General features: G+C 38.8%; 1 protein-coding gene across 5 annotated transcripts in view; it reads right to left on the bottom strand.

Annotated features, from left to right (window-relative positions):
* Positions 1-14618, bottom strand: part of pde4cb (phosphodiesterase 4C, cAMP-specific b) — a 119754-nt gene that overhangs the window by 55116 nt on the left and 50020 nt on the right. Inside the window, exon 1 of one of the 5 annotated variants that reach the window (XM_088077600.1) lies at positions 3289-3778. The exons of 3 other annotated variants lie outside the window; for them this stretch is intronic. In XM_088077600.1, the coding sequence (XP_087933726.1) occupies positions 3289-3524 (236 nt within the window). In that variant the 5' untranslated portion in view covers positions 3525-3778. Of the gene's footprint in view, positions 1-3288; positions 3779-14618 lie in introns of those variants that run through there. One more of the 5 variants, XM_042515312.2, reaches the window with a different exon arrangement.

Genomic DNA, 14618 nt, shown 5'->3' with positions numbered 1-14618 from the left:
GTAAGAAAAAAAAAAGAATACTTTGTGAGAGTGCCGGAATGACGAGACAAAGAGACTCAGTTGCGTCTGTTTACTCTCACTTCAAAACAGCAACAACACAAGCTCAGGATAAGCTCACAGTAAACCAGCCGGTAAGGCCAACAACAAAGCCCTGAAACTCCATTTCCCAGAATCCCCTTCTCTCAACTCTGCTTCTTAAAGGAGCAGCATTCTCTGGTGAATGACTCTATAACGCTCTATGATGCGGGTCACCACAACTTAATAAATATTGGCACAATAACCAAGTCGAGTCTAACACAAGTCTGTACATATTAGGGCTGGGCAGCGCTAAAGAAATTATGATATCAGTAACATTACCTGTACTCTTAATGTGATATTTCATTCGATATCCATAATGTGGATGCAGTGTCATGTAGTATAGCCATACTTTGAAAGTTTTAGTGACATCACAGCACAAACTGCCAAAAACATCAGGGCAGACGCAGAACTGACAATTTGCTGAAGGAGAGCAGCTCCAGAGATGGCAGCAACAGAGAGTTTGCTGTTTGGCAAGACAGGATGGTCTGGGATCAGAACCTGGAGTAATAAAAATCAAATTAGGTATTGTTTGACTAGAAAAGTTCAATATTACTTGGTACTGGGTTATCAAAGAGTACCAAGTACCAATACCCAGAGTATCAAGTACCACAATCCAGCCCAAGCACAGGTTATAAAGATGCTGGTGTCTCCACAGGCTGATGTCATTGTCAAACCCTGGCTGAAAAAGAAAAATCAGGAAAGACAATCTTACGACTACTTAAAGAGTCTGCCAGTGACAGAATTGGTAGAAGCTGGTGTAAATATATATTTCACAACTTCAGATACCAGCCCTAACTAGATTTGCCTCATTGGCTCAACTGGCTCCCATTTTGTTTTTGTTTTCCAAGTACAGCTACTTCATTGTACCATTTTTATTTCCACATATTAAACTGCTAGCACTTAAAAGTTTCAAACACGTAAGCTTCATATGGAGGAACACTTGTTACGTGGAAACAGTCAAAGTCACCACAACCACTTCCCTGAGCACTACGTTAACACCTCGATCTAAAAAGAGGATGCTGTACAGTCGTACAAGATTATCTTCTCTATGTGGTATGACCTGCTTGTCATGTGAACGGTGTATTTATGTGAACAACCTCATAATAATAACAATAACTGAAACACAATACAAAACAGATTTATGAGGCTCATATAACAGCCTAAAACTAAACAATTTAATATGAATGCTCCAAGCACATTTGTGTGCTCTACCTTCATGCAGTGCCTTGTCCTACTAATGTCTTGTGGGGAATTTAACATCTTATCTTTGTGTTACTTATTGGTTTCTATTGTGCATTCAATTTTATTCATTTAAATATTTCGGCTGTCTCAACCGTTTCACTGCTTTTGCAGGGAATTAAACCCACAATTTCATCCAAAGAGACTGAAAAGCATGACAATATTACATTTTCTTATCTTTTTATTATAGGTTTCAAGCATTTCTTTGTGAAATGTGTAATTTTTAATAATATAAGTCATTAATATTTTGCTGTCCACCACCACAACAGCTTATGATTAAGGGCTTCCTCTTTTTTTCACTGTAATGACAGGGAGTTTTACAAGAACATTACAGCTTTCTCCCGGTCGTCACTCTTCTTTATTGCACTCCAGCTGCCAGCAAGATTTCCAGTTATAAAAAAATGGCCTGACTTTACTCTTTGACACACGGTGAGATTTGGTTAACTTTAATTACTTTTCTCTGACTACTGGCTGTGAGTTAGTGTTTGTCATCAGTTTAATAAGAAATGTGTTGGTTGAGCATTAACTGGATTAATGAAGAGTAATGAGAGGAAGAAAAAGGTGCATGAGATGTCTGTGCTGCGCTCTTTGCACGTTATCAAAATAACTAATGCGAATGCCACACTACATCATATTCCTTTTTCAAAGGTTCATTAACACCTAGATTATTTCCCTCCTTTAACTGTAATTTTATGTATAATAAGGAGGTCTAATTAAAACCACAGGAATAAAACAAACACTACTGTTGCAAACAGCTTGTAGCCACATGAAAGAGTCCCCTTTAGGCTCATGGTGACAGCATGTAATATCAAATGACTTAGGACAACATTGTTGAGCTAGCTGTGGGAAACGCTGCTGTTGTCAGTATTAAAGTCCTCTTACGGTGAAACAGTTCTCTGTAAGAGCAGCAATTTCTCAGATCATTTTGGAACATTGTTATTCTACGAGAAAGACCTAAGTGTTGTTAAAGTTCAGTAAATGATTTGCTACAAATGACTCAATTTAAGTCAAATTTAGTTTTTCCATGAACATCATTTGTCTACGTGTAAACTTGCACAGCCCTAACTATACTTTTTTATGTGTGTTTACAGACAAGACTAAAAAATGAGGGCTTTCAACATGAGGGTGATTTTGTTTTCATGCAGCTTTCTCTGAGTTTCCTGAAATGACATACAGGTCATGGTTGTGTACATGGAAAATCTATTTCATACGTCACTACACGCAAGCACTGCTCTTTCTCGAACTGACATGGTTGGTTTCTATTTTGGAAATCAGAAAAGTCTGTCTGATATCTGTTCTTAACATTCTTTTATTATCTTTTATTTATTATCCATCACAATAGGCTGAGTTATCCAATCTGCTAATATCTTTAAACATATTTAAAGACATTTATGCTATATGAGGCATGATAATACCAATTTAGGCATTATTGCCACAAAATGTAAGAGACACATGGTGCCTGATTTTAGTCATGAGGAACAAATGGCACAGCATCCTGCGTCAGCCTGGCGGTGAGATGTCTGTAATCCCTCTGAACTTAGCTTCGTCTCTGCTAAACAGAAACTTGGGTCAGAGATAAGCAGTCCAGCTGCTTCTATATGACCCTCGCTCGTCACTATTTGACCTATGTCAGGCCCGCTGAATGCAGCTCTGAACACCTTAGGCACAAAACAAGACGCTCCCTTTCATTGCAGGAACAATGAGGTCCATTGAAATGACATCAGCTCCGACGTCACCAAAATCATGATTCTCCATAGTTACCTTCGCATCAGACAATGGGGCTTTTTTTGCCACAGCCAACCCATGACACACAATTTGATGATGTGATAAAGCAGCTTTTGTAAAACTGAGATGTACCACATTATCTATCAGCCCCTGAGACAACTTGAGTTTACTAAAGTTTATAAGGGTCACGATGTTTTGTGAACCACGATCATGTATTATTCATGCAAAAGGTTTCTTTAATACTACCTGGGTGTGTGTGCCAAGGTGAAGCGCCTCTGCAGGGCGATGCTGCGGTTCATGAGGAGCTTGCGGAACAGCAGAGGAGAGTGCCGGGGGGAGTTTCGAGGAGAGTTGCAAGGGGACATCCTTGGGGATCCACAGGGTGATCCAGACGCTGATTGCGGTTTCAGCTTGGTGGGCTGAGTGCTGCTGAGTGGGAAGGAACCGGCCTCCCCAGAGCTCTCCCAGAGTGCCTCACTCATGCTGCCGAGTAAAGGTTTGACAAAACCTGGTCTTGTACGCAGATCACTTGTACAACCCTGGCGGTCCTAACAGGTAGTTCAGGTCTTCCATCTCAAAGCAGCAGCATTCTTCAAAAGTATTCAAGAAATAACTCTCAAGTCTGTCTTGTAATGATGCACTACATACCCAGAGACACTTGTGGGAGTCTCTGAATTCTTCAGATCCACTGTCCTTTTGCAGCTTGAGAATCTTATTACCTTTCACAACAGAGCTATGTGCAAGTACTGTTGATGGACACGGACACGAGTGCAGGAGTGGGCCCTCCCCTCAGCATTAAGCTCTGTTTACATAGCACTGAGCCCTGCCTAAATATGGCCAGGCCTGAATTATAGCGCTGTTAGGTCGTACCCGAGTGAACTTGCTGTGTCCAGCACTCCCTCCATGCAGGAGTAAACTGGCAATTGGCAAAGCGCACCAGTTTACATCTCTTTTCTTCCTCAGCTCATCAGTGCACAAACATTGAGCAGCGATTACAGCTCTGCCCATGTGGACACATGCCAGAGCTTTGTTGCGATTAGAGGCTGCAGATAGATTTTCTCTTTTTTCATTTTTGACCCATTTAACACAAAGACAACACATAGAAATCACAACATAGAAGAGATGTTTACAATAAAGTTCACATACTTATCGTACTTTTGGTCTGTTTATGTCCATTTTCAACCCCACTGAGTGCCATCTTCATTAGTGATTACTTCCCAAAATTATTCTAGTATTTTGGCATATACCCCAAACATAACCATTTACAGTCAAATGAAAAAAACACAAAAATATATAAATATGTAAGACAAAACAGTAATAATAATAGTAATAAAATATTAACTCAAGTTTAAAACAAATATCATACAGAAAGAAAAGGAGAAAGAAAAAAAGAAAAACCAAAAGCAAAATCAAGGGGAAAAAAAGGTGGGGGTAATTAGAGTTGTGGCGTCACCCATATTAACGGGGACCATTGTTTATAAAATCTGTCCATTCTCATCTGTAACCTTACTGTGATTTTTTTCAATATTAAAAATATTTTTCACCCTGTCTTTCCATTAATTTATGCTGGGGGTTGAAGCTTTAGCCAGGAGATTGCCGTTAAGAGCAGAGTCCTAAATGACTAATCGTTTTTCTATCTGTCAAATAATCCAAGGTGATACCCAGTATGTACAGCGCAGGGTCTAATGCAGATAGATTTTCATACTGCTGGTCAGCTGGGCCCCCCTCTGCCCCCTCAGTCCGCTTGAGATAAAAGATAACAGGAACCCCGGAAATGTCACTTCAACTTTTAGTAGCATCTCAAGTGAATAGTGCTCTCCCAAAGGGGCTGAGGGGACATGGAAAAAGAGATCAAGCAGAGTTGCATCTTTGACCCACAGACAGCCAGTGACCCAAACCTCCTCTACCCAAAACAAAACCTTGTGATTTCAGCCAAAACACACAAACCAAAGCCCTAAATCTGCTTGTACCTAAACATTTCCCTAGATAAGTAGCATGCTGAAAATATAAGTTGCACCTAAATTAGCCACATCACAGCTCTGTTCATTAATATTTAGTCAGTACACCTCACAAGTAACTTACAATGCATTTCTTGTCTTTTTGTCACATACACAGACTCACACTATCAAGTTCAGGGATTCACAGGTCAGACAGGTCGCCAGTGGTTGGCTGTGAGTCAGGGTTCAACCGCAAATGGGTTACAGGAGTATTTTGGCCCTATGCTTATCACTGATGTGCTTAAGATGGTAGCAGACAAATGCAAATATGACCCTTATACTGGAGTACTCTGATTGTGATCCGGTTTTAAAGCTCCGACAGTAGAAAATAGATCAAGACAATGGGACTGAGAAACATACACAGGATTTTGAGTCTCTTTCACTGATTCATCATTCACTCAAAGTGCTTTACAAAAGATTATTTTTTACACTCTTCTTAGCCTTCTTTGTCATTAAGATGTTCATTGTTGTACCATCTCTGCACTTCAATTATAAGAGATAATCTGTCAATCAAACAGTGTGACTAAAATAATAACAATACTGAGGTTTTATGTTGAGAAGTCTGGGTTTCTATTGGTAGCACTCTTCCCTTTGTCTATTCAATCATAGCAACATGAGAAGAACAGCTTTTGTTAACTACGTATAAGTTAAATCAGTGTTATTACGTGCCAAGCGGGGCAGAGTAATGTGATTAATGGCTAAATGACTGCCTTTCAGTTATGTCTGTAAAGTAGCTATTTAATATATTTATGGCAAATCGAAAAATGACTCAAACATTTATTATTCATCTTTTCATTATGTCTCTTTGTCACTCTGCATCCATTTTAATGAAGCATTAAAGTGGTGAGAGAAAAGGGCTCTTGAGCCTGAGCGGCCGACTGCCAAAGTACTGATTTAACTCAGGAGGGGTCAGGAGGGGTCACAGCAATGAGCTCACTAACAAAAACACAGCTGTTGTATGAGGAGCTGCCAAATGTGACCAGCAGATGGGGCCCACACAGCAAACACACATAAGCAGTTAAATACAATAATATGAAATACAAAACTCAGGATAACAAAACGTAAAATTCTCCTACAACTTCATAGCATTGGTGAAATATTTATCCAAGGCACCTTAAGGCACTCTGACTGTATCTCCAGCATACGAGGCCCCAGTGCTTTTTCAGCCTCTAACCTTGGACACAGTCCACATAATCTCTGACAAAGTCTACCATTATGCCCGAGACTTAATGAGCGAGATCAAATCATTCAAAACCAAAAATTGTAGACTGTGTGGGCAGAGTCAATCAAACTGCTGCCATTGTGAGACAATGGGGAAAAAATCTGAGGAGCTGGATCCTGTGTCTTTTCTTAAAGTGACAAAGGATATGTGGAACTATTTATTCATCTGACTCACATGCCCTTCCTCCTCCCACCACCACCAACACCAGATCAAACGCACAGAAGCAGTGTTGGCTGAGATGAGACACACACACACACACACACACACACACACACACACACACACACACACACACACACACACACACACAGAGAGAGAGAGACCAACCTGTGATAGATACCTTAAAAGCTTTATCAATTAAGCTCCAGTATCTGCATCATACTGCCTTTCACATGCTCAGCCAAGGGCTTTTGATAAAAAGGGATGGAAACAACCTAACTACAAAAATACAATTTCATTTGAGTGACATGCTTCTCTCGTCCTAAGCCAGCAACAGCTCCTGTTAAAATCTCTCAAGGCTATCTTTTTAATAAAAAAGAGATTTCCTCTAAAATCGCGTGTGTGTTTTTGGCTTACATAATAAATGACCCTTGTGGTGCTTTGAGGTGATGTGCTGAAGGAGCTGACTGACATCTACAGTTTCACAGGAGGAGAAAGGAGGTTTGGGGTTATTTGGATGCAAGTTTATCTAGAAGTAGGCAACAACACAGAAACAATAAGTGTTTCTGAGGAATAAACTGTGTCTGATGCAGACATAACAAAAAGATGGAAAAATATACCTGCAGCACCTTAATCACAATAATTGCACATTTTCTTGTACATTTCCACAAATTCTTAGGCTATTTTAAACCTTTTGAAGTGAGTGAGGCATGTTGTGACGCCAGCAGTGATTGTATTGTGGTTAATCAAGGTTAATCAAGGCACCCCATATACAGAGGTTGTATCCTCGCCGCAGCAGCCATGGGTTCAATTCCAGCCTTGGCCCTTTGCTGCATGTCACCCCCCCCCCCCTTTCTCTCCCCCTTTCATGCTCACACTGTCCTGTCAAATAAAGACAAGAAAACCCCCAAAAATAATCTAAAAAAAAAGGTTTAATAAAAATAAAAAAAGAGAAATGACGTTGAGCCTCATTCCAGTGGGACAATGGTTTCTAAACCTTGTTGTTGTCGTCAGTGTATCTGAAATTTAATTCTGTTTGCTGCCTATCAAACAACATCCAATCAGGTAGTACCTGATTGCAATTTTTAAAAATGGAGGACGCATTGTTTTTAAAATACTGATTAGGACTGTAGGTTTGTGTATTTGTACTGTACAGTACAGGGGTCACAGTCAGGTACACAAAGCCGTACCCAGAATACACAATATGTGGACTGACTGATTGATTTTTGAACCAAAGTTCACAAGTCTGTGTTCTGAAACATTTAGCTATACGCTCTTAGCAACAGGTGATGAGGTTAACAAGCGGATTGGTGTGCAAGTCAGTCACACCACCATGACATCAAATGAAACATCGGAGCTGGAAGACCAGCCTGCAGGTTCCCAATCAGCTACAACAGCAATGAAGAGAGACTAGTGTATAATACGAGGACAGCGTGTCGGCATTGCTCCACCGTTGTAGGGTTTGTGAATGGAAACAAATTGAACATTCCGACACACACTCTCCCTCTTCCTGATGCACAAGTTTCATTTTATTTCTATTTTTAAAGGATTTTGGTATTTTCAGTGTCACAGCACAAGGGACGCTTTCCAGCTTTATGTTCCTGATGTTTAACATGAAAATAATTCTCACCAAAGTTGCCTATGGGCAAAATTTTATCTCAGTCCGCAGCAGGAGGATTGATTCTGTCTTTGCCACTCACAACTCTGTTCAAAATTAAAAGAAACATATTACTATGCATTTGGCTTTTTTTTCTCTATAAAAAACTGGCACTGATCTCTGACTTTTTTGTGTCATGAAACCCCTACTGACATACTGTTTAATAAAAAACAATTCTTACATACACAGCAGATGAAGTGTATGATAATACATAAACACTGAGATGAACAATTTGCAATGACTGTGCTCAGCTCAGCAGCAAGTGTCAGTATAAACACAGTACTGTGTGTGTGTGTGTGTGTGTGTGTGTGTGTGTGTGTGTGTGTGTGTGTGTGTGTGTGTGTGTGTGTGTTTAGGCAGCCTTATGACTGATGATAGTTCATCAAGGTGACTGACAAAATGAAAAAGTGAAAGGGAGAGAGCTGAACAACTCATACGTTTATTCAGTCAGGGAGAAACATTGCATGTTTCAAAGCAGAAAAAAAACTTGATTTCAGCATCAGAAAGGTGCTTCTTCAATAAATAAAATGTTTTTTCAGCACAACTATCAAATCCAGCCTATTCACTGTGAAGATTTATTCCTATTAATGTTTCCTCCAAAGCAGGATTTCATTACCAGCGGCATTTGAAAAATCTGAACATTCATCAGTGAGTATGTTTCTAAAAAGGGAGGGCCATACAGAAAGAATGCCAGAGACTGTGGCTCCCATAAAAGTTGCAACACTATAAAATAGTGCATACCAACACACACACACACACACACACACACACACACACACACACACACACACACACACATGTTCCCCTTAGATCAGAAAATGTGTAGTATGTTGAAAATGAATATTTATTCATAACTACATAATATAGGAATGTCCACTTACAGTGCTAATTCATGTTAAAAACACAACATACATTCAATTTACAAAAGAATATTGTATCAGTTTTAGACACGCACATTGTTCCATTTTTTTTTAAGAAAAAGACAACAATACCTCTTGGCAATATTGTTGTTGTTGATTGTTTATAATAATGATGATTTAACTGTTGTTGCTTTAAAAATTCATCTTTTTGCTACAGCCGGCTTTTTCTTTCAACCCCCGTCTCCCCTCCTCAGAGAGCACTGTGACAGTAAACAATGTGCAACACCCATTTAAGCTTTCATCACCATTAACCTAGGTAAACAACAATTAGCCTGTTACAGTCACGAGCTTCAGCATACCCACTGTTATCCAATGTAATGACATCAGTATAAAAAAAAATAATTACTTTCCGGCTTCCCTACCCACACTGTGGCACTTAGCCCCTAGTCCATTCGTTCCTACTTAAGATGTAAATCTCTAAAAACAGGTCACATATACATACTTTAATGAAATAAATAAATGAATAAAAGTGACTGATTTACTAAAAAGGATTGGCATCAGAGTAAATAGTGCTGAAAACAGTGGGGACTGATTTTTTTTAGGTTTTTCAATTTTTATTCAGTAAAAAAGTTAGATGATCTACTTTAAATGTTGAAAATTGACAGAGACAAGGGTAGAACAGGACTGGGAATTATTATTATTTTTTTATTTTTTTAATGCCAAGTTTCAAAGACTTTTTGCATAAAGTGCAGAGCCTTCAACTATAGCTGAATTTGCACTTCCCCATGTTGTTCAGGGTACAGTGACAGCTGGCAAGTAGACGGTGGACCCTCTGCTCTGAGCATCCCAACCAGAAACCAAAATAAGAGCTGCATAAGAGGTTTGTTGGTCCCGCTGCTCTGATCTGCATCACATTAATGCAACAGCTTTTAAGTTAATTTATTTTTTAATTAAAAACTGATTGCTAGAAATAAAATCATTCATGAAATCCTACCCATGGCCAAAACATCGTTTAAGACTTTTGTAAGATTGACATTGACATTTTAATAACAACTGGGGTCATATTTTTAGATTAATGAATTCAGTGCCATTAAGACTTTATAAGTATCTGTGGAAACCCTGTTATAGCCTACTTCAATTAGTACGTTATTATTATTAATTATTATTATTATTATTATTTTAAAAAGAAAGAAAAGTGACAATTTGTTCCATCCACTGTGTTAATATCACACTACTTCCTTCAAGTTGGTTTTCTAGAGATTCAGGATTGATCCGCTGATAATTTTTTGTAATTTACATAAATAAAAAAGTAAAGGGGTAAATATAAGATCAGGTTACAGAGTGAGAAGAGATGCATGTAGCGACGATAAGCTTGTCCAGATGGAATCACTGAGTCTCAGCCTGCTCCAGCAGGAAGAAGAGCCAGGAACATGAAGAGGCTCATTCTGGACAACTTCCTCTGGAAAATGCCGAGAGCTGGGATCAGAGCCAGCATCCTATGTTATACAGACTCTCACCAGGCTTTCAGCACATTCCTGCTGATTGAATGACTACAGGTCACACCCCCACTGATATCTGTCAGAGTCCATGTTCAAATGTCAGCACCAGAATGGCTGGCTGTAGAGCACCATCTACACTTTGTTTTTGGTCTCTTACAGATAGCCTGACTGGAAATAACTACAAGATGTTAACATTCAACACTAAATTAAATATTTTTTCAAAACACAACCAGAACTAATTCCTCACTGCAGACTGTCTTCTTTTTCAGACAGTTTTTCATACCCTCAATCTTAGCACCATAATTTTTAGATTAATGTCATACGTATTGAGCTGAATACATTTTAATTAAGGATTAGTCATTCATTAAATTAGGACAGTGTCAGCTTAAGGTTGTCCTTTATTCAGAATGAATCATTCATTATGTTTGCTGTCAGTATTCAGTGTTGAAGGCAATTATGTTGGTTAAGATAATAAAATACCAACAAAAAACAAAACAGTGAATATGTTTAGTGTCAGTATGGCAGTGATTTATATGGAATTCCTCTAATGCCTCACAGTATTTCCAAATGAATGTGGAGTGAACTCTGAAGACGAACCAACAAAATGTTGACGCTATACTCTATTTCCACTACTGTAAATGCCGTCTGACAGCACTTTATATGTGAGTTTTAAAACCAACAAAAATATTTGATGTTTAGAGTTAACAGTTAATTTGCCTGGGAATCAGACGAATCTGCCTGCTCCTGTTTTATTTGCTCTGGCAGATGAGTCTGCCCCCCTACCAGTTTGAATAGATTTCCAGCAACTTGAGATCTGACTGGCCAGTCACAACTATTAATATGAGGCACGTCTGACACGATGACTGTAAAGAGAAACACAGTTGGAGCATTTTGGAGATTAACAAAAACAGTTTGGGCCTCATGTTATTTCAAATATATCAGTGAAGTGAGTAAAAACATCGTTCATCTTCAAATTCTGAGGCAAAAACAGCCCCACTTGTTTGCAAGCATATTTAGCATATTTATGCTACACCATCACAGCTCGTCTCTGCACACAGTAGTCTGTTAACATTTATCCGTCAATCAGATCTAAATCATATTTTGGGTCTCTCACTGGTTGAAAGTCTATTCAAAACAGTTCAGTGGCATTTTGTTCTGTGCTGGCTGATTATGCCCCTTAGAAATGGAAAATTAACCGAGAAGTTCCAAACTGATCTGCAATTGCATTTTTGTGCGGCAATATCTGGCTAACAGTTCACGACACTTAAAAATATACAAAGTAAATTGACTTTCATGGGGATTAAGGAATACTGGTCAAATGTTGAAACTTGTCAACAGAAACAAAGTTTGATTTGCATGTAAATAAGTAAAGATAAAGGGCTGAGTGTCCATGCGACTTTTCACTTAGGCGACTAAAGAGAAAATGATTCAGCAACAATTTTACTAGCTGATCAATAATTAGAGTAGTTTAACAAAAATATGTATTAGTAGGGGGATTGGCTGCTTTCAGTGTTTTATGATATTTTAACTGGAATATATCTAGGTTTTTGACAGTTGGTTGGACAAAACAAGCATTTGTAATTTTACATCAAAATTTAACTGATCATTTTTTTTAAAAAAAAGTTATTAGTTATGAGGTCTACAGGATTTTTTTGTGTTTTTGTCTGCTCTTAGCAACTCCCACAATTCATTGTGCTTAACATTCCTAGCAGCCCACTCTGTGTCTCATCTCACTGAGCCCCACTTGGTAATCTCAGTAAGGATTTGGGATATGCTTTCAGCTTTGGGAAGGCATTATCTCTGATTTACAAACTTCTGCCAAATAGCAATGTGTTGCATGTGTGATGGCCAACATTACACTTATGTTGCAGCTATAATATTTTTTTCCTTAAGTGTTGGCCACGAATAACACAAGCATTCACCGGTAAGTTCACCTTCTCAGTCACTTTAATCAGCCATATGTAAATCATCTGAGATATAAGCCTGAGGTACAGCAATCTCATCTCACAAATACACATCCATCAAATATGAGAGCTGTTCATATGTCTCATAAAATGGCATCATCTTTCATCCTCACACAGGGCTTAACAAATACCATCACCACATGGAAGTCATGAACTGACTTTCATGACGACCATATTACATGGTTATACTTCATAAGATGCAATACACCACCATTCTAAGCAATATTGCATTTCTTCTCTAAATTACTTTACTTAACCATTATCTGTGAGGACTATCTTGCTCCTCCACTGCTTCATCTGCCCTTATCTTTGGGGCAAGGCTCTAATGATGAATGCCTGGGACAGCTTGTCAGCAAGAAAAGGACTCAACCATCACATCTTTCATCTCACAGCATCAGATCCAACTGTCTGTCAGGGTTTGCTGCATCTCCTAGGCAACTGGGAGCTCCTCAGTGGCAAACAGAGAGTTCTTATTCAAACAGGACATCTGCTGAGGCTCCATCTCCGTTTGGTGACCTTGCGTGCACCTGGGGCAACAGCCACAGTTAAACACTGCAGATCTCAGGATAAGTGACCAGGGGAAAAAATGTTGCGCTGGATCATTTTAAAATTATCTTCATGTTCATAGTATGTCACTAATTATATCATTATCTGTACTGAAAAGGTTTTGGGAGTTTGGCAGACTTCAATTATAAGAAGATCCAAAAGGATTCCTTGAGGAACCCCCTGGTAAAGGATATATGGTAAAACAATTTAAAAAATGTATAAGTAAACAGCTGAGGGAATTTGAGGATGGAAAAAAATTATATGGTTCAGAACAAAGGCAACAAACAGCAAAAGCAGCCCACATGGGGCTCAGTTTGCTTTTATAAGGAATTGGGGATGGGTGTAGTTTTAACAAATCAAAAACTAGTATCGAGTATACAAAATAATTCTCTCCTGTCCTATACTATGACTTTTATTATATACTTCTGTTCCTGTCAAGTACAGTGCCCCAGGGATGATGTTTTTCTGTAGGCCGACGTGGTAGTTAGCAACGCATTTTTAAAACTTAAATACAATTGCCAGAAGTAAATTGCTAATGCTAGGCTATCAATGAACTACCACATGGTGGCATCACCACCATTCTGTGTGATTATGTTCTATAGTATGATCACACATGAAAGGTAAGTTCACAGTGGGTATTTTGCTGATATTTTATGTCACAGAACAAAACATAAAAGTCTCTTAAGTTAGTGTTAACCACAGACCTTACTTCAGACTTCAAACCAAAAACAGTTTTAAAAAATCCATGGACTTTGAGACGAGGGCACCACAGGTGCTGAAATGCTCATTCATTTCCAGGCTTTAGGATTACTGGGGTTATCTATAAGACTGTGATCTTTTTGTCAGTCTTCCTGTTAAAGAGGTGGTATAAAAGTTATAATGCTCAAGTCAAATTCTGAATATTATAGCAAGAAATGAAGGATTGACACCCGTGTTAACACCCACTGTCCTAATGGTCTGTCAGCCTCTCAGCAGTTCTGCTCTACAAAGGCAACACTAGAAGTGTAACTAATGTTTTTTTTCCTGCAAAGCTAGACTCCAAGATGTGATGTCCTGTTGCCTCTGTAGGAAATTGGTAGGTGTCTCTCCTCTTATCTATCTCTTACCTAACCTACCTCATTTAAAACTAGAAATTCACATTGCATGCTTTTCACTGCAGTCAAGATATCTATCTGTGAATCACTGATGGGAGATAGACTTCCCACTACCAACATCTGCAAAGCCCTAAGGCAGCTTTACAGCTACACTCAACTGACCAGCAGCCCAAGGCTTCACAAAAACACATCACCTGGTGTGAAAAGAAAGGCAGAGCTCTAAAAGAACAAGGACAGCCTGCGCTGAAACCTCTTCACCGATAACGCTCACAACGCTTTGATTACCTCATCCCTCAGCTTGGCACGGGGACAGATCCAGTGGCACAGCAGGCAATTTTTCAATATTTTTATGTCTATTTCTGAGTTTTCATGCATGTACCTACAGAAAGTCTATCCTCTTTTCCTGTCCTCTGTACAATAAGCAGTTTTTAGGCCTGTATTGTGTGCATACTTCAAGGTACAAAACTCTTTTTTAATGTGGGTAAAAAAAAATAAAAAATCTTCTAAAAAGTTAGCTTTCAATCGCATTTGTTAAACACTACAATGTATTAATTTACATACATTTGTTTTAGTCTCAT

The sequence above is a fragment of the Plectropomus leopardus genome, chromosome 5, assembly GCF_026936395.1.
Source record: "Plectropomus leopardus strain MGB_pleo_1.0 chromosome 5, ASM2693639v1, whole genome shotgun sequence".
Lineage (NCBI taxonomy): Eukaryota > Metazoa > Chordata > Actinopteri > Perciformes > Serranidae > Plectropomus > Plectropomus leopardus.
The sequence above is the reverse complement of the archived record's forward strand: the minus strand, read 5'-3'. Positions and strand labels throughout refer to the sequence as shown.